The 23,025-nt window shown below is 44.9% G+C and overlaps 1 protein-coding gene and 1 long non-coding RNA gene across 4 annotated transcripts in view; one reads left to right on the top strand and one right to left on the bottom strand.

The window, feature by feature from the left end:
- Positions 1–2,108: 2,108 nt before the first annotated feature.
- On the bottom strand, positions 2,109–22,371 carry LOC129501365 (uncharacterized). 3 transcript variants are annotated; one of them, XR_008662725.1, is made up of 6 exons: positions 22,260–22,371; positions 20,397–20,514; positions 13,578–13,671; positions 8,527–8,711; positions 4,933–5,039; positions 2,109–2,680 (listed from the first exon to the last, which is right to left on the bottom strand). It is a non-coding gene; the product is annotated as an uncharacterized LOC129501365 (long non-coding RNA). The 3 variants fall into 3 exon arrangements; XR_008662724.1 differs by lacking the exon at positions 4,933–5,039 and having other exon boundaries at positions 2,109–2,234; positions 2,604–2,680; XR_008662723.1 differs by lacking the exon at positions 4,933–5,039.
- HK2 (hexokinase 2) overlaps positions 22,293–23,025 on the top strand; it is a 61,763-nt gene continuing 61,030 nt past the window's right edge. Inside the window, exon 1 of the mRNA XM_055312462.1 lies at positions 22,293–22,364. Within this exon, the coding sequence (XP_055168437.1) occupies positions 22,302–22,364 (63 nt within the window). The 5' untranslated portion in view covers positions 22,293–22,301. The remainder of the gene's footprint in view (positions 22,365–23,025) is intronic.

Raw genomic sequence — 23,025 nt, 5'->3', positions numbered from 1 at the left:
AACTCTATGGTCGACTAATATTCAACAAAGCAGGAAAGACTATCCACTGGAAAAAGGACAGTCTCTTCAATAAATGGTGCTGGGAAAATTGGACATCCACATGCAGGACAATGAAACTAGACCATTCTCTTACACCATACAGAAAGATAAACTCAGAATGGGTGAAAGATCCAAATGTGAGACAAGAATCCATCAAAATCCTAGAGGAGAACACAGGCAACACCCTTTTTGAACTTGGCCACAGCAGCTTCTTGCAAGATACATCTATGAAAGCAAGGGAAACAAAAGCAAAAATGAATTACTGGGACTTCATCAAGATAAAAAGCTTCTGCACAGCAAAAGAAACAGTCAACAAAACTAAAAGACAACCTACAAAAAATAAAAAATAAAAAAAAGACAACCTACAGAATGGGAGAAGATATTTGCAAATGACCTATCAGATAAAGGACTAGTATCTAAGATCTATAAAGAACTTATTAAACTCAACACTCAAGAAACAAACAACCCAATCATGAAATAGGCAGAAGACATGAACAGAAATCTCACAGAGGAAGGCATACACACAGCCAACAAGCACATGAGAAAATGCTCCGCATCACTTGCCATCAGGGAAATACAAATCAAAACCACAATGAGATACCACCTCACACCAGTGAGAATGGGGAAAATTAACAAGGCAGAAAACAACAAATGTTAGAGAGGATGTGGAGAAAGGGGAACCTCCTGCACTGTTGGTGGGAATGTGAACTGGTGCAGCCACTCTGGAAAACTGTGTGGAGGTTCCTCAAAGAAGTAAAAATAAACCTGCCCTATGACCCAGCAATTGCACTGCTGGGGATTTACCCCAAAGATACAGATGCAGTGAAACACCGGGATACCTGCACCCCAGTGTTTATAGCAGCAATGTCCACAATAGCCAAACTGTGGAAGGAGTCTCGGTTTCCATCAAAAGATGAATGGATAAAGAAGCTGTGGTCTATGTATACAATGGAATATTACTCAGCCATTAGAAATGACAAATACCCACCATTTGCTTCAGCATGGATGGAACTGGAGGGTATTTTTTTAATAAATTAATTTTTATTGGTGTTCAATTTACCAACATACAGAATAACACCCAGTGCTCATCCCGTCAAGTGTCCCCCTCAGTGCCTGTCACCCATTCACCCCCACCCCCCGCCCTCCTCCCCTTCCACCACCCCTAGTTCGTTTCCCAGAGTTAGGAGTCTCTCATGTTCTGTCTCCCTTTCTGATATTTCCCACACATTTCTTCTCCCTTCCCTTATATACCCTTTCACTATTATTCATATTCCCCAAATGAATGAGAACATACACTGTTTGTCCTTCTCTGATTGACTTACTTCACTCAGCATAATACCCTCCAGTTCCATCCACGTTGAAGCAAATGGTGGGTATTTGTCGTTTCTAATGGCTGAGTAATATTCCATTGTATACATAGACCACAGCTTCTTTATCCATTCATCTTTCGATGGACACCGAGGCTCCTTCCACAGTTTGGCTACTGTGGACATTGCTGCTAGAAACATCGGGGTGCAGGTGTCCCGGCGTTTCATTGCATCTGAATCTTTGGGGTAAATCCCTAACAGTGCAATTGCTGGGTCGTAGGGCAGGTCTATTTTTAACTCTTTGAGGAACCTCCACACAGTTTTCCAGAGTGGCTGCACCAGGAACTGGAGGGTATTATGCTGAGTGAAGTAAGTCAGTTGGAGAAGGACAAACATTATATGGTTTTATTCATTCAGGGAATATAAAAAATAGTGAAAGGGAATAAAGGGGAAAGGAGAGAAAATGAGTGGGAAATATCAGAAAATGAGAGACTCCTAACTCTGGGAAACGAACAAGGGGTGGTGGAAGGGGAGGTGGATGGGGAGTTGGAGTGACACGCACTGAGGGGGGCACTTGATGGGATGGGCACTGGGTATTATACTATATGTTGGCAAATCAAACTCCAATAAAAGAAATATACAAAAAAAGAGGTGTTTGAGGAATGTTCAGAAGCTTTCCTAAAGAGTTTTCTCAAGTTTGACAGAAATAAAATACATACAGAACTTTGCAGATAGGAGTTGTAAAATAGAACAACCACACAACCCAGTGAAAAATTTTATTAGGCAGTCAGAGGTCCTCCTACACCACCAGTCTTGTCACCTTATAACCTCACCAGCCTGAAGATTCACACTTTGGCACTTTCAGATGAGGATGAATTATAGCAACAGCTGTGAAGAGGAGACCAAGAATTGTAGTTACTTCAAGCCAATGCTCTAAAAGGGTATGATACATCCTCAGCCCCTTCAGAGGCCAGAGGGCTCCAATGGAGGCTGCATTTATTGCAGTGGTCCAGGTACCGTGCGTGAAACTAACCTCATTTCCATCACAGTAACTGACTGAGAGGAGGATTATTATCCATACCAAAGGCATTCAGGTATAGTTTGGACATCATGGAGCTCAACCCATGGGATGGGAGGTGGCTTGAAGAAAAACTTAATTCAGTATGGGGGAGCCATATTGTTTGGGACAAACAAGCCCAAGGAAATCCTCTGTATTGGAGAGTATGAATGTCAGATCACAGAGAGATGCTGGCATACCCTTAGGAAGCAAAGCTATGGGTGATTCAGTTCTCCCTGAGGCCTGCTGGTCATCCAAGTCCAGGATACATTGGAACCTGGCAAAAACAAAAAGTTAAGGATGAACAGTTCCTGCATGCCCTCATATTCCCTTGTACCCTCAATGCTGTTTCTGATTCACCCTTGAAAGTTTGTACTGTAACATTATTGCATCCTAAGCCTTTTAATCAATGTGTGACTGGACCCAGAATCAGAGGTAGAGGATGAATGAAGGATTCCCAAATGTGAGTGAGCAGAGATGCTGGGAATTGAGGCATTATGCTCTAGCCCAGGACACTGCAAATACTAAGTTGGTCCAGCATCTGCTCATAAGGAGATAGTTTCACTGTCTGCACTGCTAAAGACAAAGGTGAAGACTTGTTTCCAGCTGCTCCCAAAACACTTTTTGGGGTGTGGTCCACAATGCATGGGAGACCCTGAAAAACTTTCAAGTACATCAGAAAATAAAGCTTTGTGCACACACTCCCTCACTAGAGGATACATCCTTTCCCAAGGCCTTAAATACCTTATGCTACCCATACTGTATCGCCAATAAGATCTCTGATATGAACACAAACTCATAAAACCAGCTGTCTACTTGCCATCTCGACTTCGATTACTATAAGCATTTCAGCTTATGGAACTCTGGATCCACCCACTAATCCATTCTTCCTCATGTTCCCTGTCTCAATAAATGGTACTATGCATTTGCTTAAGCCGGAAGCCTGGAGTTATTCTTCACCTCTCATATCCAACCTACCAGCAACCTACCTCACTTCTATCTCCAAAACTTACCTTAACTCTATCCACTTGTTTTTCTTTTTTTATATATATATATAAACTTATTTTTTATTGGTGTTCAATTTACCAACATATAGAATAACACCCAGTGCTCAACCCATCAAGTGCCCACCTCAGTGCCTGTCACCCAGTCACCCCCACCCCCTGCCCACCTCCCCTTCCACCACCCCTAGCTCATTTCCCAGAGTTAGGAGTCTCTCATGTTGTCTCCCTCTCTGATATTTCCCACTTATTTTCTCTCCTTTCCCTTTATTCCCTTTCACTATTTTTTATATTCCCCAAATGAATAAAACCATATAATGTTTGTCCTTCTCCGATTGACTTATTTCACTCAGCATAATACCCTCCAGTTCCATCCACATCGAAGCAAATGGTGGGTATTTGTCGTTTCTAATGGCTGAGTAATATTCCATTGTATACATAAACCACATCTTCTTTATCCATTCATCTTTCGATGGACACCGAGGCTCCTTCCACAGTTTGGCTATTGTGGACATTGCTGCTATAAACACTGGGGTGCAGGTGTCCTGGCGTTTCACTGCATCTGTATCTTTGGGGTAAATCCCCAGCAGTGCAATTGCTGGGTCATAGGGCACATCTATTTTTACTTCTTTGAGGAACCTCCACACAGTTATCCAGAGTGGCTGCACCAGTTCACATTCCCACCAACAGTGCAGGAGGGTTCCCTTTCTCCACATCCTCTCCAACATTTGTAGTTTCCTGCCTTGTTAATTTTCCCCATTCTCACTGGTGTGAGGTGGTATCTCATTGTGGTTTTGATTTGTATTACCCTGATGGCCAGTGATGTGGAGCATTTTCTCATGTGCTTGTTGGCCATGTCTATGTCTTCCTCTGTGAGATTTCTGTTCATGTCTTTTGCCCATTTCATGATTGGATTGTTTCTTTGCTGTTGAGTTTAATAAGTTTTTCTTTCTGCAGCTGTAATCTTTTGCCAAGCCACCTTCATTTTTGGCCTGGTTGACTCAATGGACACTCAATGGTGTCCAAATTGGTTACCTACTTCTTCTGTCCTTTTCCAATCCATGCTCTAGATGCCAGCCAGGGTGGCTTACAAATATTTATACACTAAACCGTATCACTCACCTGCATAGTATTCTTTAGTCTTCCCACTCAATTTAGGATAAAAATATCATTTTCCTCTCAGAGTCTCCCATATTCTCCAAGGATCTGAGCCTCATCTCATGCCTCCCTTCCTCTATGCTGCCCCTCCTTTGTACTTCTTGCAGTGGTTTGTCCTTGCCAAAAAGTTTCCTTCTCTGGTGCCTGTGAGCATGCCTTCCCCTCTTCTAGAAGGCTTTTGGCCCCACTCTGCCTGGCTGACATCTAGGGATGACATGCACACTGTGCTTCCCGTGTGCAATGTCCCTTGGAACTGTATTTGAAGGCAGCCCTCTTGCCTGATCACACAATCTGAACTGGGCCTCCAGTTTCTCATTCTCAGAGCACTTTTTGTTTTCCCTCATAGCATATATCATAACTTGTTGCATACTTATTTGATTTCCTCTGTAAACTGTAAGCTCCATGAGGGTGGGGATCATGTTTGTCATGTTAACCACTGTGTCTCTGGGCTTGAATCAATGCTTGGTATTGTAGATCCTGTTGAATGAATGAATGAATAAATGAATGAATGAATCCAAGTCTATAGGGCAAGGGAAACAGGGTGATAGAAGGCTGGATAAAGATGAACTAAGCAGCAGCATGGTACCAATATTGACAGAAGCTTGAAGCTTGAGGGCATGGTATGCTGAGTGCTGCTCTTAGAGTCCCATCTGTGAAAGCTCTTAGAACTGTGTACTGATCGGTTTCAAAGTGGGGCTAAATATTAACCCACTGTCATTACCTGAATGTGAGCTCAAGCTGTGCAGTGCTAGTTGAAGGCCTTATCTCCTGACATGATCACCAGATAAAGAGAGATTAGGAGTCCCTGTCTCATGTCTCAGCCACATTGACCCCCTGCCTCTCCCCTAGTCCTTACATACCCACTCCAAATCCTAATATTCTTTGCCTTTTCAAGCCATTGGGTTCTGCCTCTATTTATCTATTTCTTTTGTGCTCCCTTCTTTATGCCCAGAAGGTTGCCATTTCTTCTTGGTCAACTGTGTTCCAGAGGGGTCCCAGGCATTCTGACCCCTGACTTGTTGCTGAACCAACAGCCTCTACGCTACTGTCTTTCCCTTTGGTCTAGAGAGCCCCTACCACCTGCCTGCCCCCACTGATCAGCACTGGCTCTCTAATCAGTACGTCATGTTTGTAGCCTGGCGCCCACTCTCTGAGGCTGTACGTAGCTGTCTCTTAGAAAGGAAGGAGAGCCACTTCTCCTGCTCCTGTGGTTTGAGAAGGCTAGCATTACTTCATTACCAAATACCTAGAAAAACCAAACTGCAGAATAAAAACAGACCCTCTCTCTACAGTTTCTTTCTACTTCCTTTTTAAGCTTCCTTATTTGTTTGTATAGATAGTCGACAGAAATTACAGTTGACAAAAATCCATAACTCAGTGGGCACCAATGTTTCTGCTGGAAAAACCCATAGCATTTGATATATTTATTATTGTTATTTAAAGCTTTATTAAATTTTATAATGATGCACATGGTATAAAATTCATTTCCAACGAAAGGTAAACATGAAATGTTAAGTTTTGTTCCCATGCCTGTGCTGCTCCTATTTCCCCTCAAAGTTGCTTTTGTAACCTTCTGAAGATCTTCTGTGTACTCACAAGCAGGTGTGTGATTTCACTCTCCTCCTTCCCCCACTCAACATTGTTCTGTATCTTGCTCTTTTCTCTAAAGGACACATTCTGCGTCAATAATCCCAAAGCTTAGGGAGAAGAAATGGGTAGGAAATATCAGAAAGGGAGACAGAACATGGAAGACTCCTAACTCTGGGAAACGAACTAGGGGTGGTGAAGGGGGGGAAGGGGAGGGGGTGGGGGGTGGGGGTGACTGGGTGGCGGGCACAGAGAGGGGCACTTGACGGGATGAGCACTGGGTGTTATTCTGTATGTGGCAAATTGAACACCAATAAAAAATAAATTTATTATTAAAAAATAATCCCAAAGCTTCACAACTTTTCATAGCTGTATGGTATTCCATTACTTGGACAAATGATAATTTGTAGTAATAAAATGACACATGGAATTTCATACATATTCAAGTATGTTTGTGAATACATTCCTAAAAGTCAAAGGGTATGTTCATTTTTTCATATTTTTTAAGGACTTATTTATTTGAGAGAGAGTGACCATGTGTGCCCTGCGGGCAGGGCGTGGTACAGAGGGAGGGAGAAACAGAATCCCAAGGAGACTCCCTGCTGAGCATGGAACCGAAGGTGGGGCTCGATCTCACAACCCTGAGATCATGACCTGACCTGAAACCAAGAGTGGGGCACTTAAACTGAGTTGGCCACCCAGGGGCTCCTCATTTTTATTTTGATAGAGATTGTCAAATTATTCTCTGGAGAAACTTATGAGAGTGCTTATTTCCATACGTCTTTGTCAGCTTAATTTCTAAATCTTTCAATGTTGTCAATTTGTGAACTGAAAAATGCATTGTCGTTGTAATTTTAATTAGTATTTTTCTTTTTATAAGTGATCCCAAGTATTTTTTCATATATTTAGAGCATTTATATAGTTTTTTCCTATAAACTCTTCATATTCTTGCCTATTATTTTTCAAATGGGACAATCATATTTTTCTTACTGATTTGTATAGTTATGTTTTAAGGAAGTTTGTTTATGATGGATTTGTCTGGAGTAATTAAAAAATTTTTTTAACATACCTAAATTCATCTTTCTTTTGAGGTATCTGGGTTTTTGGGTGATGCTCAGAAAAGCTTTAATTGGAGATTCTTTCAAAAACTCTCCCAAAATTTTTTCTAATAATTAAATTTTTTTAAACATATAAATCTCTGCTTCAACTGGAATTTATGTTGTTATAAGCAGTAAGATAAGAATCCAAGTTAATTTGTCTTCCCAGATGGTCATCCTGATGTTTCAACATTTACTAGTTAATCCATTTTTTCTTTGCTAATTTGAAAAACCACCTTTATTTTATTTATTTAATTTTTATTTATTTATGATAGTCACACACACACACACAGAGAGAGAGAGGCAGAGACACAGGCAGAGGGAGAAGCAGGCTCCATGCACCGGGAGCCCGACGTGGGATTCGATCCCAGGTCTCCAGGATCGCGCCCTGGGCCAAAGGCAGGCGCTAAACCGCTGCGCCACCCAGGGATCCCAAAAATCACCTTTAGTATATATTAAACCCTTACATGTCTCTGGGTCTGTTTCTGGACTTTTTTCTTTGCCCACTGGTCTATCTAATCAAGTCTGGCTGCATGTTTTAAACCTTTTTATTTCTATCTTTATGTGAAAGAGGTTGCAACAATATTTATGCTAGTGCTAGGGGTGCTCTTGGTATCTGGTGAAGCTAATGAGGCCATATGGAGACTGAATCCTTAATCCTGGCCTAAATCACTCTTCATTCAGCCCATTGTCAAATACAGCAAAAGAGGTTCTGACATTAGGAACGATGAGCCTAGGAAGTTTAGACACCACATCCTGTTCTCAACTAAGCCTTACAACCACCCCCATGAAGTAGGGTGTTCTTTAGGTTATTTTGGTTGCAAGAAACAGAGATCACCAGGGCTGGTTCAAATAATAAGGTGTGCATTGTTTTCCTATATAAAGAAGGGAAGCCTAAATGTTGGCCACCTCATCAGGAGGATCCATACAACACCACATAGGAAGTTCTCTTATTTTTTTCTTTTTAAACTGCTCATCATTTTTGTAATTTAAAAATGTAAGCATACAAAACTCATTTTACAAGGTTGAATGCAGCATATTTAAGGACCTATATCAAACATATTAGAGTGCTGACCTTATGACAAAGACTGGGGAGGAAAAAGGGGGTATCAGGGTTGAAGAGTTGCAATAACTGAAAATGAAAAGAAATAAACCACGAGTAGAGGGGCATTTCATGGGCTGATGAGAGTGTGCTACGTAGTGAAGATCAGTGAACCATTTGCATCTGAGATCCTTTTAAAGATTAAAAGTCAAAATATAAGTCTCCAGGCAGAACTCACAGTTGTGTGGACTCCTTGAGATAGGTCTCCAGTTGGGTGGGTTCCTGGGTACTGATGATGGCTCAAGGAAGCAGTGGCAGGCTCTTCTCAAGGAAAAATAGGAAGCACAGGGAAGCCACATCTCATGGACACTTCACTCTCTGCGACTCAAAGTGAGGTCAGGAGGCATGGCCATCACCTGGAAGCTGGTTAGAACTGCAGAAACTCAGGTCTCACACCAGATGCCCCTAATCAGAGTCTGACTTTTAACAAGATCCCCAGGTGATTAGAATGAATCATTAATATTTAAGAACCTCTCTTCTAGGACATAGTTTGGAAAATGGGAGTTTGTTTAGGATCCAGTGGAGCTCAACCTTCTAAGCCATCTCACTGTCCCTCCACAGTGGTCATCATAGCTTCAGCTGCAGAAGGGAAGCAGTTCTGAGTTGGTGACAAGGTTTATGATGTTATCTCAGAGTGTATGGCCAGAGCACAAAGAGGTGGAGACTATTGGGGGTGGAAAAGTCAGGAAGCTGTAAGGCTAGGGTGTTTGGTAGTTGTCCCTAGGGTCACCGAAGTCTCTTGGGATTCTGTAGGACTTGGAGAAGAGAGAAGAACTATAATCCAGATGCCCAAGAGGGTACCAGGATGTCAGTAAAATATGAAAAGGCCCTGAGGTGACCCTGCTGGAGGCCATGAGTCTTAAGGGAGTGGAACTTTGACTTCAGGATAAAAGCAGTGTTGGCACTGGGAGTACCAGTGTCACCTCCCAACCCTTAGGTCTGAGATGTGTGAGAGGAGAGGCCTCTAGAGGAGAGCCAGGGCCTTCAGGTAAGAAGTAAAGGGCACATTCTGTGGAGCAGCCAAAGATGCAAGGAATCTGGTGCAAAATTGGGGGTCCAGAAGACACACTGCCTTGGGATGTGAAAAGAGAAGTAGAAAATTAGACTGGAGAAATACAGGGAGGAGATGGAGGGCACAAATGACTGGAAGCAAGTCAGCATGTTGGGAACTGTATCAGGATACAACAGGCCATACTACTGCAACAGATGACCCCAAATGTAAGTGGCTTAAAAAAGTGATTTCTTGTTTATACTATTTGTCCACTATAGGTTGATGTGGACTCTGCTCCCTGCCATCCTCACTTAGGGATCTAGGATGATGGAGATTGTGTCTCTATGTTTTCACAATAGCCAAAGCTCATTTGCTCGTGTGTGTGTGTGTGTGTGTGTGTGTGTGTGTGTGTGTGTGTGTACGTACTTGCTGGAGCTTTCCTGTACCAAAGCAATTCACATGATCACATCTAAATTTAAAGGATAGCATGTGCAATCCTATCATGAACTTGAGGGAGAACTAGAAATATTTGGTGACTAGGACTAACGATTACCATAAGTAGTGACTAACTTATAGGGGTGTGAGTGAATTAACCTGACTTTAAGTTTCAGAAGAGAACTCTGGGACAGGTATGTTGGCATGTACCCTGCTGCCATCCACTGGGGGGAGGGGGGGTTTGAGCCCTGATACACCAGAAATCTGTGCCTATTATGGACAGGAGTTAGTTCTAAAGATATTTCTAGAGGCTTAGGAATCAGAAATCTACACAGACACACACAGCCCTTAGGATGGCATGTCAACCCTGCTCTTTGCTCTAAAAAGTTGGTCTTTATAATTAGTGGTTTTTTTCAGGCTAAAGAGATATTGGATAAATAACTGTCTCAGCAAAAAACAAAGAACAGGGATATATTGTTCTTCTGGGTATTTTAGCTGATGCTTTAACCTTGGCTCCTTGAACTCCCATGTCTCCTTGAGATACCAACCAATGTTGCAAGCAGGAGCAGCCAACCTCACATTTTCCCTGATTGCTAAAATTCTAGCAATAGTAGTGTCATACATACCTTCCTCTCTGTAAAGAGTTAGAGAAGCACCTTTGTAATGTTCTTTGATTGACCAATGAGCAAGTGTCCCATGGCCATCTTGAGTGCCTAGCCTTTTAGTTCTGCAGAAATATGCATATTAAATCAAGAATGTTAGGGGGTATGGAAGTGGGTGAAATGGGTGAAGTCAAATGGTACAAACTTCCAGTTATAAAATAAATATCATGGATGTAATACACAGCATGGTAAGTGTAATTAACAGTATTGTGTATTTAATGGTTACTAAGAGAGTAGATATTAAAAGTTCTCATCACAAGGGAAAAATTGTGTGTGGTGATGGATATTAACAAGACTTATCATGGTGATCATTTTTTTTGCAATGTACACAAATATTGCATCATGATATTGTATACCTAAAACTAATATGTTTTATGTCAATTATGTCTCAATAAAAACATTAAAAAAGAATGTTAGCCTCATTGGTCCTCGGACTGTAGATCCATATAATATATTATGATTAGACCACTGATTTCAAATTCTCCATTTGGATAACTCTGCAGGAAATTGATACAGAGCCCCAACACTTTTGAAGCAGTGATGTAGGGAAGATTGGAGGCTGCCTATCACATACTTTCATTTCTGTAAAAAAAAACCCTGATATTTGTGAGCCATTAGATGACTAAGGGAGGGTGACCCTGTCCTCATCTCTAGGCTTGGGCACTGATTAGTCTCAGCCAGTGTGTCTCAGTCCTGGCACTATTGACATTTGAGCCTGGGTAATTCTTTGTTGTAAGGGTTGTTGTGTTTATTATAGGATATTGAGCAGCGTTTCTGCCAGTAGCACCCCAACTACAGTTCAAAGTGTCTCTAGATATTGTCAAAGGTCTCCTGGGAGGAAAAACCACCCCCAGGTGAGAACCACTAGTGTGAGCCAATCATGATAATCCTATTCTTCTTTCTAGATAGCTAGTATAAGATTGGGTATGTGACAATTTGGCTAATGAGATTGGGAGGAAGGAAAGCTGCTGAAAGGTTTAAGGCAATGTTTTCTTCTTTATAAAAAAGAGAACAAGGAGGTGCCTGGATGGCTCAGTCAGTTAAGCATCTGCCTTTGGCTCAGTTCATGATCCCAGGGTCCTGGGATAGAGCCCTGCATAGAGCCCTGTGTTGGGCTCCCTGCTCAGCGGGAGGGTCTGCCTCTCCCTCTCTCCCTGCCCCTCCCCCTGCTCTCTCTCTCTCTCTCTCAAGTAAATATATATTTAGAGAGAGAGAGAGAGAGAGAGAGAGGCACCCAGGAGAAAGCAGTTCCTTTCCCTTTCTCTTGATCTTATAGTTTATGGCTGAGCACTGAACATGTTGCCTCTGTCTCACTACCAGAATGAAGATGAAGCCAACTCAGGAAGTGAGGTAGAGCCAAGAGATTCTCAGAGAAGGAGGGCCAGAGCCCTGACAGAAGTTCAGCCCACCATCAGGTGGCTTTTTATTTGACACAACAAATATCTTTTTGTTGGAGCCAGCGTGTTCTGTTTCTTGTACCTGAAACCATCCAACTGGCACCAAGAGAGGCAGGACCCTCATCCATTCCTACTGGGACAAGGGCCCTCTTAATTCAAACTAATACATTTCCCATCACTGAAGTGACAGGAAGCTAGGAATTTGCTTGTTTTTTGGCAAGTCAATAAGAAGAAAACTGAGGTCCTACTGTCTAGAGGGAAAGAATGAGGCAGCTACAAAGATAAGGACTAGATAGCCCTGGCCAGGAACTGATATAAAGATCAGAGAAGTAAGTGCAAAGAAATAGGGCTTAGTGGGTGGAGGAGTCAGACATAGACGCAAAACTGACACAGGTTCAGGAGTTGCCCAAGACCCAAGACTAAAATACCCAGAGCATGCTACAGTCATGGTTTTTACCATTGGCTGCACATTGGAATCACCAGGGGAGCTTTAAAAATACTAATTCCTGGCTCCCACCCCCAGACATACTAATGTAATTGGGCTGGGGTGTGGCTTGGATATTCTTTTTTTTTAACTTAAAATTTTTGATTTTTAAAAAAGATTTTATTTATTTATACATGAGAGACACACAGAGAAAGAGAGAGAGAGAGAGGCAGAGACATAGGCAGAGGGAGAAGCAGGTTCCTGCAGGGAGCCCAATGCAGACTCGATCCCAGGACCCCAGGATCATGCCCTGAGCCAAAGGCAGACACTCAACCGCTGAGCCACCCAAGTGTCCCTAAAATTTTTAATTTTTTGGCGGATTCAGGTATCTCATCCCATGTCCTTTTTACTCTATTGAGTTGCCTTTGATGCAGGCTGGCTGGGTCTTAGAACCCAGAGCCGAGACCCTCAGGACCAGCCAAGAGGATCCTTGGTTTCATACAGGATAGAAATAAAATTCAAGCCAAGAGGAAGTGAGAACAGAGTTTATTGAAGACACAGAGAGAGCAGATACAGACAGAGAATCCAGGACACTCAAAAAGGAAAGAAGAGTATGTCTAGTCTTTGCTTGGAGTCTGGGGTTTTTATTGAGGATTGTGGTCCAGTGCATAAGTCTTCTCAGGCATCCAGGATCACAGACGAGTGTTTGGGTGTTCTCCGTAAGTCACTTATGCCTGAAGTGAGGGGTCTTGGTGAGTCAGTGGTCTTGGAAAATGTTCCTGATGACCCTGCCTGGTCATTCCTTAGATGTTATCTCTTGTGCTGGAAGACTCCCAAAGAAATCATTAACTCCTTGACCTTTATCTATTTCATAAGGTGCATGTAAGGCAGGAATGTAGGTCCTAGCAAGAACAGAATCAGGAAGAGGGGGAAAAGCAGTTTTTCGTGGGGTCCTTTAGTTTCCCTGCCCCACCTACCTTTATATCAGTAGATTCTTTTCTTAATTCATCTCATTTTTTTAAATAGATAATACTCACACCTGATACAGAGGACTGCATGATAAAGTCTTCTCCCATACCTGTCTCTTCCAGTCACTCAGTTCCTCTACCTAGAGGATAGTTTAAAACTCTACACAGGTGTAGGCTTATTTTATTTTCAGTTCCTTTTTATTTGACAGGATTTCATATGCATACTTTTCTACATCTTACATTTTTTTACTAAACTGTACCTTACAGATTATTCCATATTAATACTTAGGGAACCTCTTCTCTTTTTTATATGCAGTTAAGTTATTCCATTGTATGGATGAACTTTACTTACCCAGTCCCCAAATGATAGGATTTAAGTCAGTCCCAGACTTGCTTTGACAAATGATGCCCCAGTGAACAACCTCACACAACATACGTGGGTTTACCTGTAAGAAACATGTGCTCTCAGGGTCAATGGGTAGGTGTACTTGTAATTGATGGTGAGCGTTAAGCAGACCTTATAGAGGCTGTGGTTTTCCGTCACTAATACTGCTAGGGGGGATGCTCCTGGGTGGCTCAGTTGGTTAAGCGTCTGCCTTTGGCTCAGGTCATGATCTCAGGGTCTTGGGATCCAGCCAGCCCCATGTTGGGCTTCCTGCTCAGAGAGAGTAGTCTGCTTCTCCTCCTCCCTCTGTGCTTGCTCTCTTGCTCTCTTTCAAGTAAATAAATAAAATGCCGTAAAAAAAAATAATGTGCTGGGAGAAAGAGCACCTCTTTCCTCATGGTAAGGTGTATTATCATTATTTGATTTGTGCTAACCTGATGTGTAAGAAATGGTCTATCAGTATATTTTAAAAGTGCATTTTCACCAATCTCAGTGATGTTAATAATTTTTTCATATATCAAATAACCATTTGTTTCTTTCCTGTGAACTCTGTGTTCTTTACCCAAGTTTTTTTTTAAATTTCCTTTTCTTATTAATTTGAAGAAGCTCTTTATATAGTACAAAAATGAGTCTTTTGTATCTGATCTGTATTTTTGTCTAGGTTGTCTTTTGACTTTACTTAATAGTCTTTTATGGGTCTTTTTGCTTATGACATTTAGGTTTTTAGTCTTTCTCAGGAAGGACTTCACCACTCTGACATTAAAAAAAGCAAATGAACAAGCTTCTTCCTGTGGTTTCCAAAAGGAGTCTTGTTTATGTTTCCATATGAATCTTTTAAAGCCCATTTATTTTTAAAAATCCATTATTTTCAGTTGGATCTCACATTTAAAGTTTACAAGTGTACCTAAGAGGAAATGAAGTTCAGTGAAGCAACTTTAAGCCTCCCTACTTGTTCTAGTTGTCAACCTAAATTCCTTATACATTTAAATTCCTAGATATTTTGTTTTTTGGTTCACTACTGCAGTGGAAGAAAAGATGCCATTAACATCTGCTGTTTGTTTATATGGCATCAGGATTTGTAAAAGCTCTCTAGATGATTCTAATAAAGTGGCTATATAAGGGCAGGAGGTGGGATGCAGGGAGGGCCGTTAGCTGTAATCCAGGAAAGCATACTTTGTCACAGACATTGTTTAGAATTGCTAGCCCATGGTGATAATAAAATCCCAGACTGACTAAAGGTTTTACTATTATTATTTATACATTCTCCACAACAAGGTACCCCTTGTGGTCTGTACCCTGGGCCAAGCACCTCCATGTGTCGGGACAGCACTCTTCCAAAGAGCTGCCAAGGGTGAGAATCACTGTCTTAGAGTCTTTCCTGTCTCCACTGCTCACATTCAATTATCCATCAAGTTCTGTTTGATCTACTTTTCTCACTTCTTTCACTTCTCTTACCTTTTGCCATAAACCTTGTAGAAGCCTTCAGCATCTTTCCCCAGGACTCTGGTCTCACTCCCTACCCCTGACCTCCCCCCCAAGCTGTCCTCCACATTGCTTCTAGCCTCAGTACTGACAATTCTAATACTTCCCTTTTTGTTCAACCCTCTTGCCTACCTGCCCAACCTTCTTCCTGTCATTCTCCATTGAAATCCGCTCTCTACACCAGAGGGCTGCATGTCGTTTGGAACAAACCAATCTCTCCCATGTCCCTGAGACTCTGCATTCACTATTCTTGGCATCTGGAATTTTCAACTTAATTTAATTTTTAAAAAATATTTTATTGATTTATTTGTGAGAGACACAGAGAGAGGCAGAGACATAGGCAGAGGGAATTGCAGGATTTCTGTGGGGATCCCGATGCGGAACTCACTCCTAGGACCCTGGGATCACGACCTGAGGTAAAGGCAGATGCTCGAACACTGAGCCACCCAGGTGCCCCAAATCTGGAATTTTTTAAATCACTGAGTTCTTATTACATAGAAGACTTGAAATTATGAATGATGTGTTTAGAAGACTGATATTTGGGGTCTCCTATGTACCAGGTTCTGAACTAGAGTCTTTTCATTTTCCATCTCATGATTTCCACTTTGCAGGGGAGGACGCTGGAGCGCAGGGAGGCCCATGGTAATCCCATGAGTGCCACCACGATCTTCTTTGGCAGACTTTCTGGGGGATATATAGCTCTATGGCTATCAAGATGAGAGTATCCGACTCCATAGCCCTCATGTTTGGGGTGGCATTGGAGTGAGGCCTCCTGACAATATTTCTTCATTTACTGTGGTACTAAATATACCTGTGGGCAGGCACTGGGCACTGGTCAGGCACTGGGCAGGCATTGGGCCAGTACTGGATTACAGAAAGTGTGTGGAGAGAATGAATTATCCAGCCCATGTCAATTTATTTATAGTTGTTTCCTGGTGTCATTTGGCCTACTGCCTACTTTCTTTCTAGTTTAACCCTCATCTGGTACAGATGTTCTTTTTTTTTTTTTAAAGATTTTATTTATGTATTCATGAGAGACACAGAGACAGAGAGAGGCTGAGACACAGGCAGAGGGAGAAGCAGACTCCATGCAGGGAGCCCGACATGGGACTGGATCCTGGGTCTCCAGAATCACACCCTGGGCCGAAGGTGGTACTACCACTGAGCCACCTGGGCTGCCCTGCTACCGATGTTCCAATTTTTAAAGATAGTTATTTATTTATTATTTGAGAGTGCACACAAGTGGGAGAGGCAGAAGGAGAGGAAGAGAGAATCTCAAGCAGACATTGTGCTGAGCATGGAGCCCGACAGGGGGCTAAATCTCATGACCCTGAGATCATGACCTAAGCAGAAAACCAAGAGTTGGAGGTTGAACTATGCCATCCAAGTGCCCCTGGATGTTCTATTTTTTAATTGTTTTGGTGTGTCCTGGATTTTTTAGGCAGCCAATTTGTCTAAAGGCCCTTTAAATTTTACAATGTAGCATATTCAGTGACTTCTGGGTGTGGTGGATGTGTATCAAGCTTTGGGCCTACCTAGCTCCTTTCTCCAAGTTAGGGCTCCTGGCTCCTGACTCCTGGGGCTGCTTTCCCAGCTTCTCTTGCAGCTAGGGCATGGGCATGTGGCTTAAGCTCCAGCAACCACCTGCAAGACGTCAGTTTGAATGCAAACACAATAAAGGAGATGCTGTGCAGAATTCTTCTAGCAAGGATGCTGAGAGACAGACATCCAATTGTCAAAGGTGGCTGTGGCCTGTCCTGGCTAATCTTGGGTCCAGCATCAGGAGTGCAGGCAGAGATACTTGAGCCCGGTGGCTGGAGCAATAGCATTTCCACTGGCAGAGTCTGATGGTATAATTTGGGCATCACTCTTGAATGGCATGCCCTGTAAGCCTGATTCTCTGACACTCCTGAAGATCTTGAAAGGGACCAAATATTCCTCTATCAACTTTTTCTGGTTAAACTAGCTTGAATAGGTCCTTTGTGAAAATCTGACAGATAAAATGAGGTTGTTGTGTATCTTAAGGCTTTCATTTTTCTATTTTAGATACTTTTAATACCTTCCCCCAATCTCTCAAATTCATATGTTATCACTGAACTATGACACGCAAGAGATTATGGACCTCATTAGGGCCCAGTGTTAAAGATAACACAGTGCACAGAGTCCTAAGTGTTTACATTCAGGTAAGGCTCACCCTCAGTCTTAAAATCCTCTATATAATCCCATTACTTATAACTTGCTTCCAACTTGATAAATCCTAATTAGAAAAAGGAATATTTGGAAGACGGATGTCTTTCGGCCAAGTCGTCTCTTCCCAGGACAGCTCCCTAAAAGCCGATGGCCAGGCTCAGGTCTCTCCTATGTGAGGCCAGAGACAGCCTGGTGTAAAAGCTGACATTTGTATCCATCAGACCATCCTTGGCTGACTCTGGCCTGTGGCTCTCTTTGTCCTCTGAAACTCCATCACATAGAAACACATGTTTGGCTCTCAGTGATAGACTTTTCCATTCTGCGATAATTATGTGTTGGTTTTGCATCTCTGATTAAACAATTAATCCCTCAGAGGGGCAAGAACCACATCTTGTGTTTGTTTTATATTTTTTTACAGCACTGAACAGACTTTCCTGAACATTGTAAGGGTTTGCTTAATAAATATTTGCTGATTGATTTCTCTCTTGGGGCTGTGGAGTGTAAATTACATAGATGTCTCATTATTCTTAAATGTGTGTGTGTGTGTGTGTGTGTGTGTGTGTGAGAGAGAGAGAGAGAGAGAGAGAGAGATCTGAGAGTCAATAAATCATAAACTCTAGGCATGGAGTTTGGAGCTAGAAAAGTCAAAGACACAAGTCTCAGCCTTATGAGTAACCTACCCTTAGTTGGTCATGTATAAATTGGGGTTTATAACAATACCCACCCTAACTACCTCCTGGGACTGGGGCCTTCAGAAGAGATAATGTATACTTAAGGCACCTTGGGATTACTATCTGGTTCACAAGAAATGGGACCAGAGAGGGGAGTTGAGAAGAAGCTCTAAAGTCAGTGTATAGAGATGGGAGCATAGCTGACATGACCCATGGGGTTTGGTCTGGCCTGCCTGGGGCCAACAGGTTTTATAACACGGACTTCCAAGTATACCAGGTAGCAGGCATCTTCCTCTTTATCCCCCACTCTGAGTCCAAGGCATCATTCTACCTCAGTCTTTAAAACATCTACATCTGTAGCCTGACACCTTGCCTCATCCCCACCTTGGTTCAGGTCTTGGTCCTACCTGACAGCTTGGGCCTCTTTCTGCCTCTGGTTTATTTGTTTGTTTGTTTGTTTGTTTATTTATTTATTTATTTATTTATTTATTTATTCATGAGAGACACACACACACAGAGGCAGAGACATAGGCAGAGGAAGAAGCAGGCTCCCCGCAGGGAGCCCTATGTGGGACTTGACCTCAGGATCCCAGGATCAGGCCCGGAGCTGAAGGCAGATGCTCAACTACTAAACTACCCAGGTGCCTCCACCTCTGGTCTTTAATCTCCCCACCCTACACCCAAAAGGGTGGGCAACTATTGACCTAAAAAAGCAAAACCGATCACATCACTTCTCTAAGAAGCTTCTATTGTATATCCAAACCTATATATCTTTGGTGCTTATCTAAAGAGGGAAGCCCAGTTATAAGGCTGTTTCAGTCATGTGAGAGATGTTGGGTGTGTGAACTAGGGAAGATCTAGAGGTGGAAAAGATTAGAGAAATAATATATAAAACTACAAACTCTTTCTCTCCTTCTGCATGTGTGTATTTGTTATACAAAACATGAACAATAGTTATTTTTAAAATTTCTTCTACTCATTTAGATATTCAACAAATATTTACTGTGTGCCCACCATATGCTGGGCACCATTCTAGGCACTGCAGATGTGAGGGAACAACATAGTTGCAGCCTCTGCCTTCTTACAGCTCACAGTCTAGCAAGGAGAGAAAGAACAATAGGAAAATCAGTAGGATGTCAGCCAGGGGCACATGAGAGTGACTGGGGGAATCACTTGAGATAAATTGATTAGAATAAAGTCCTCAGAAGAGGTGGTATTTCAGTTAACCTCTGAGTTAGCTGGACCCAGATCTGGAGAATATTCCAGATGGAAGAAAAACAAGGAGTAAAGGCCCTTGGGTGGGGAACAGTTTGTCATTTTTGAGGACAACATGCCTTCGTGAATGCCAAGCAGTGTACTGGGAAAAGTAGTATGGGATGAGGTGAAAAGGAAGCCATATAATATCATTGTCAGGATTTTGAATTTTACTCTAGGATTAGAAACCCAACTAGATGGCTTTGAGTGAGGGAGGGAGAGACATAGAATAGTTTATCTTTTTTTTTTTAAGATTTTATTTATTGGGGATCCCTGGGTGGCTCAGTGGTTTAGCGCCTGCCTTTGGTCCAGGGCATGGTGCTGGAGTCCCAGGATCAAGTCCCGAGTCGGGTTCCTGGCAGGGAGCCTGCTTCTCCCTCTGCCTGTGTCTCTGCACCCCCCCTCTTTCTATGTCTATCATAAATAAATAAATAAAATCTTTCTTTTAAAGATTTTATTTATTTATTCATCCATAAGACACACACAGAGAGGTGGAGACATAGGCAGAGGGACAAGTAGGTTCCCTGTGGGGAGCCTGATGTGGGACTCGATCCCAGGACCCTGGGTTCATACCCTGAGCTGAAGACAGATGCTCAACCACTGAGCCACCCAGGCATCTCTGAATGGTTTACCTTTTACAGTTCACTTTGGTCCCTGAACAAGAAGATTGTGTAAGGGTCAGGATGGAGACAGGCATGAATGGAAGCTAGGACAAGGCGGGCTGATGTGGTTTTGGCTCTGGCCAGTTGTTGGTGGCTTGTGTCCGAAAAGGTGTTCAAGGACATGGAGAGAAGCAGTCAATTACAGGGTTTATTTTATGGGCCAAATTGACTGCTTGTTGATGGACTTACTGGATATGAGAATGAGGGGGAGGAATGAATTAATGATGACTTAGGGTGGAGGGTGATGTCATTTGCTGAGGCAACTGGAAAAGAAATAGATGAGGAAAGAAAAGTTCCATTTGGCTTTGGATCTTAAGTGTGAGAGGGTAGTCATTCAATGCAGATGACAAATGGTTGTTGGAGAAATAAGTCTGGAGCTCCTAGAGAGGTCCTCGCTGTAGATTTCCATCTGTGAGTTACCGGCCTGTCATGATAGCAACAATCATGAGGCTGGGAGGGATCACCCAGGAAGAGAACATAACCAGAGCAGAGGGTGGAGGAGAGCCCTGGAATACTCCAGCACTCACCAGTAGAGAAAACAGGGTCTGAGGAGCTAGAGGGACACCAGGAGGATGGAGCTTCTCCAGATCCCACAGAAGAAGGTGTGTCCAGATGCAGGATGCGGTCAACTGTGCGTGGGTATCACTAGAAGTGGATAAAGGGTAAAAAAGGGATAAGAACACAGGATTTGGCAATGAATAAGTCATTATGGTGACTGTAACAAAAGAAGTTTGGGACCCAGGCCCGACTGGAGTACGGGGAAGGAGAAGGGTGAAGGTATAGTTGGCAGGGGTATGTAGCTTTCAAGAGTTTTGCTGAGAGGCTGGATCATGGATGTTTTTGTTATTTCTGCCGGTATATTCCAACCATGAACGCTTATAACTTACATAATACTATAATAATATATACATTGCAGATAGCACCTGACTGTTGATGAGAGGAGAGACTCCTCAGTAGAACAGGGCATCCCTTCTTCTTGCTTGCCTCCTCTGTGACCTCTCCAACCCCAGGCTCTGCTCTTCTCCACATTCTTGCTAGCTGCCATCGCATACATAAACTCAGTCTGGTGCCAGGCATTAGCTGTGGCTGGACCTGCCACTCCTCTCAACATCCCCAAGCCCCCAAGCCCCCTGCCCCACACACGTCCAGGATCCTTCCGTTACACACTTCTCACCCCCCCAGTTTCACCCACGCGTCCATCCTACAGCTGCTGATAAAGCTCCTTTCCTGCTTTCTACTTCCCTGGGCGCTTAGAGCGGTAGGTAGGATAGGAAAATAGGGAAAACCTTTGGGCTTCAAAGTCAGACAGGCATGGGTTCCTTCCTCCATCTGCCACATAGCTGTGGGACCCTGGGCAAGTCTTAACGGCCTGTGCCTCAGTTTCCTCATCTGTGAAAAGAGGTCAGTAAAACCCACAGCCTATCTATATTGTGACGCTTGACATAAAGTAAGCAGCAGCTCTGGCGGCGCCTCATCTTGCTTCAGCGCTGCGCCCCGTTGAGCCACAACAGGTGAGGACTGAGATGTCTCAGAAATGTGACCCAGCAATGAGGGGTGGGGGGGCGCCTCGCGTGACCCCGAGACACCAGACAGTATCCCTCTTCCCGCACAAGGCACGTGCTGGTCGGGTGACCCGTCCTCCCAGTCGTGCCACACGCTGGGTCTGTGATCACGCGCCCCCCACCCAGAGCTGAGCCTGACGCGGCGGTGGCTCATGCGCCTTGGCGTCCCAGCCTCCAGCCACGGACCACACGTCCCATCCCGGCCGCCCGGCCCCGCCCCCTGCCCCGGGCGCGCCCCTCCAGTTTGCGGGCTCGGGTGTCGGAGGGGCCGCGCCCGCGGGCCGTGCGCACGGATTGGCTGCGCCGCGGCGGCGGGCGGCCCGTGGGCGCACACACCCTCCCCCTGCAGCCAATGGGCGCGCGCGCGTCACTGACCCGGAGGCCCGCGAGCCGGCAGCCCCTCAATAAGCCACATTGTTGCACCAAACTCCAGAGCAGAAGTCCCGGGCTGCCGCTAGCGCCGCCGTGTCATCGAGCGGAGGAGATCCGTGGGCAAGGGCAGCGCGCGCGGGAGCCGGAGGGGTCCGCTCGCCCAAGGGAGGCCGGGCCGAGATTCTTCCCAAGTTGAGCCTCCAGTGACCCCGTGGAGGAGTTAGCGCCTCAGCGGTGGGGCAGCCCGCCACGTCCCGGCAGTGATTTTTGGGCGCCTTCTAGCAATCGGGACTCCCCAGACCGATTTCTGGAGACTCTAGACTCTCCAGCTGGGCGTGCCATCGCCGCCTCTTCTGTGCCGCCCGGTTCACGGCTCCCCGCCGGGCCGCCGAGCCCGGATACAAAGCGGTCGGACCGCGCTGCCTGCCCTCTTCCCCCGCACGCGCTCTAACCAACCTCGGTTTCCTAACTCGGCGCCGTCAGGCCGCGCGCGGCAGGATGATCGCCTCGCATCTGCTCGCCTACTTCTTCACGGAGCTCAACCACGACCAGGTGCAGAAGGTCAGTAAGCGCGTGCAGGGGCGGCTGGCTCGCCTTTGGCGAAGTCGTGTGGTCCCCGGCCCCCACTTTGGGGCCCCGGCCGGCCGCCACTCTCCTCCTCGACCCTGCGGGGAACCGCTTCCTCCGCATTCGTGCTGGAGGACGCGGAAAAAGTCAGGGCCGCCGGGCAACCCCTGGGCGCGAGGAGCCACGTCCGCTAGGCACGGGCAGGCGTGTGCGCGCGTGCGAGGCGCCGGGGCTCGCGCACCGCGCGGCTCTCCGCCTTCCTGCCATCCTGCGCGCAGTCGCGCTTTTTTTTTTTTTCCCTCGCTGGAGGGGCGGGTCACCCGGCACGTAGTCTGAGACTGCGAGGCCCACGTGGGAGGAGCCCCCTTTTCGCTGCCGGAGTTCCGGCGAGAGCACGTGGGGGAGAATCGTGGCTGGTGGGGGTGGGGGAGGCCCCGGCGCCACGTGGGATGCGGGGTGGGGGGCTCTAGTGCGGAAGGACAGCGTTCTGGGGACGCACGGCTCCCCTCGGCGTTCCTCGGGGCCTGCGGAGGTGCGCTGGGGCAGAGGCCCGTCCGGGAGGGAGCCGGGAGCCGGGAGCCGGGAACCGGGAGCCGGGCCGGGGAGCTCCGCCCGCCGCGCCCCCTCCCCGGTACGGAGGCCCCGCGAGGGGCGT

Source organism: Nyctereutes procyonoides, unplaced genomic scaffold (assembly GCF_905146905.1).
Source record: "Nyctereutes procyonoides isolate TBG_1078 unplaced genomic scaffold, NYPRO_anot_genome, whole genome shotgun sequence".
Lineage (NCBI taxonomy): Eukaryota > Metazoa > Chordata > Mammalia > Carnivora > Canidae > Nyctereutes > Nyctereutes procyonoides.
Note: the sequence above shows the minus strand (reverse complement) of the source record. Positions and strands in the feature narration are given on the sequence as shown.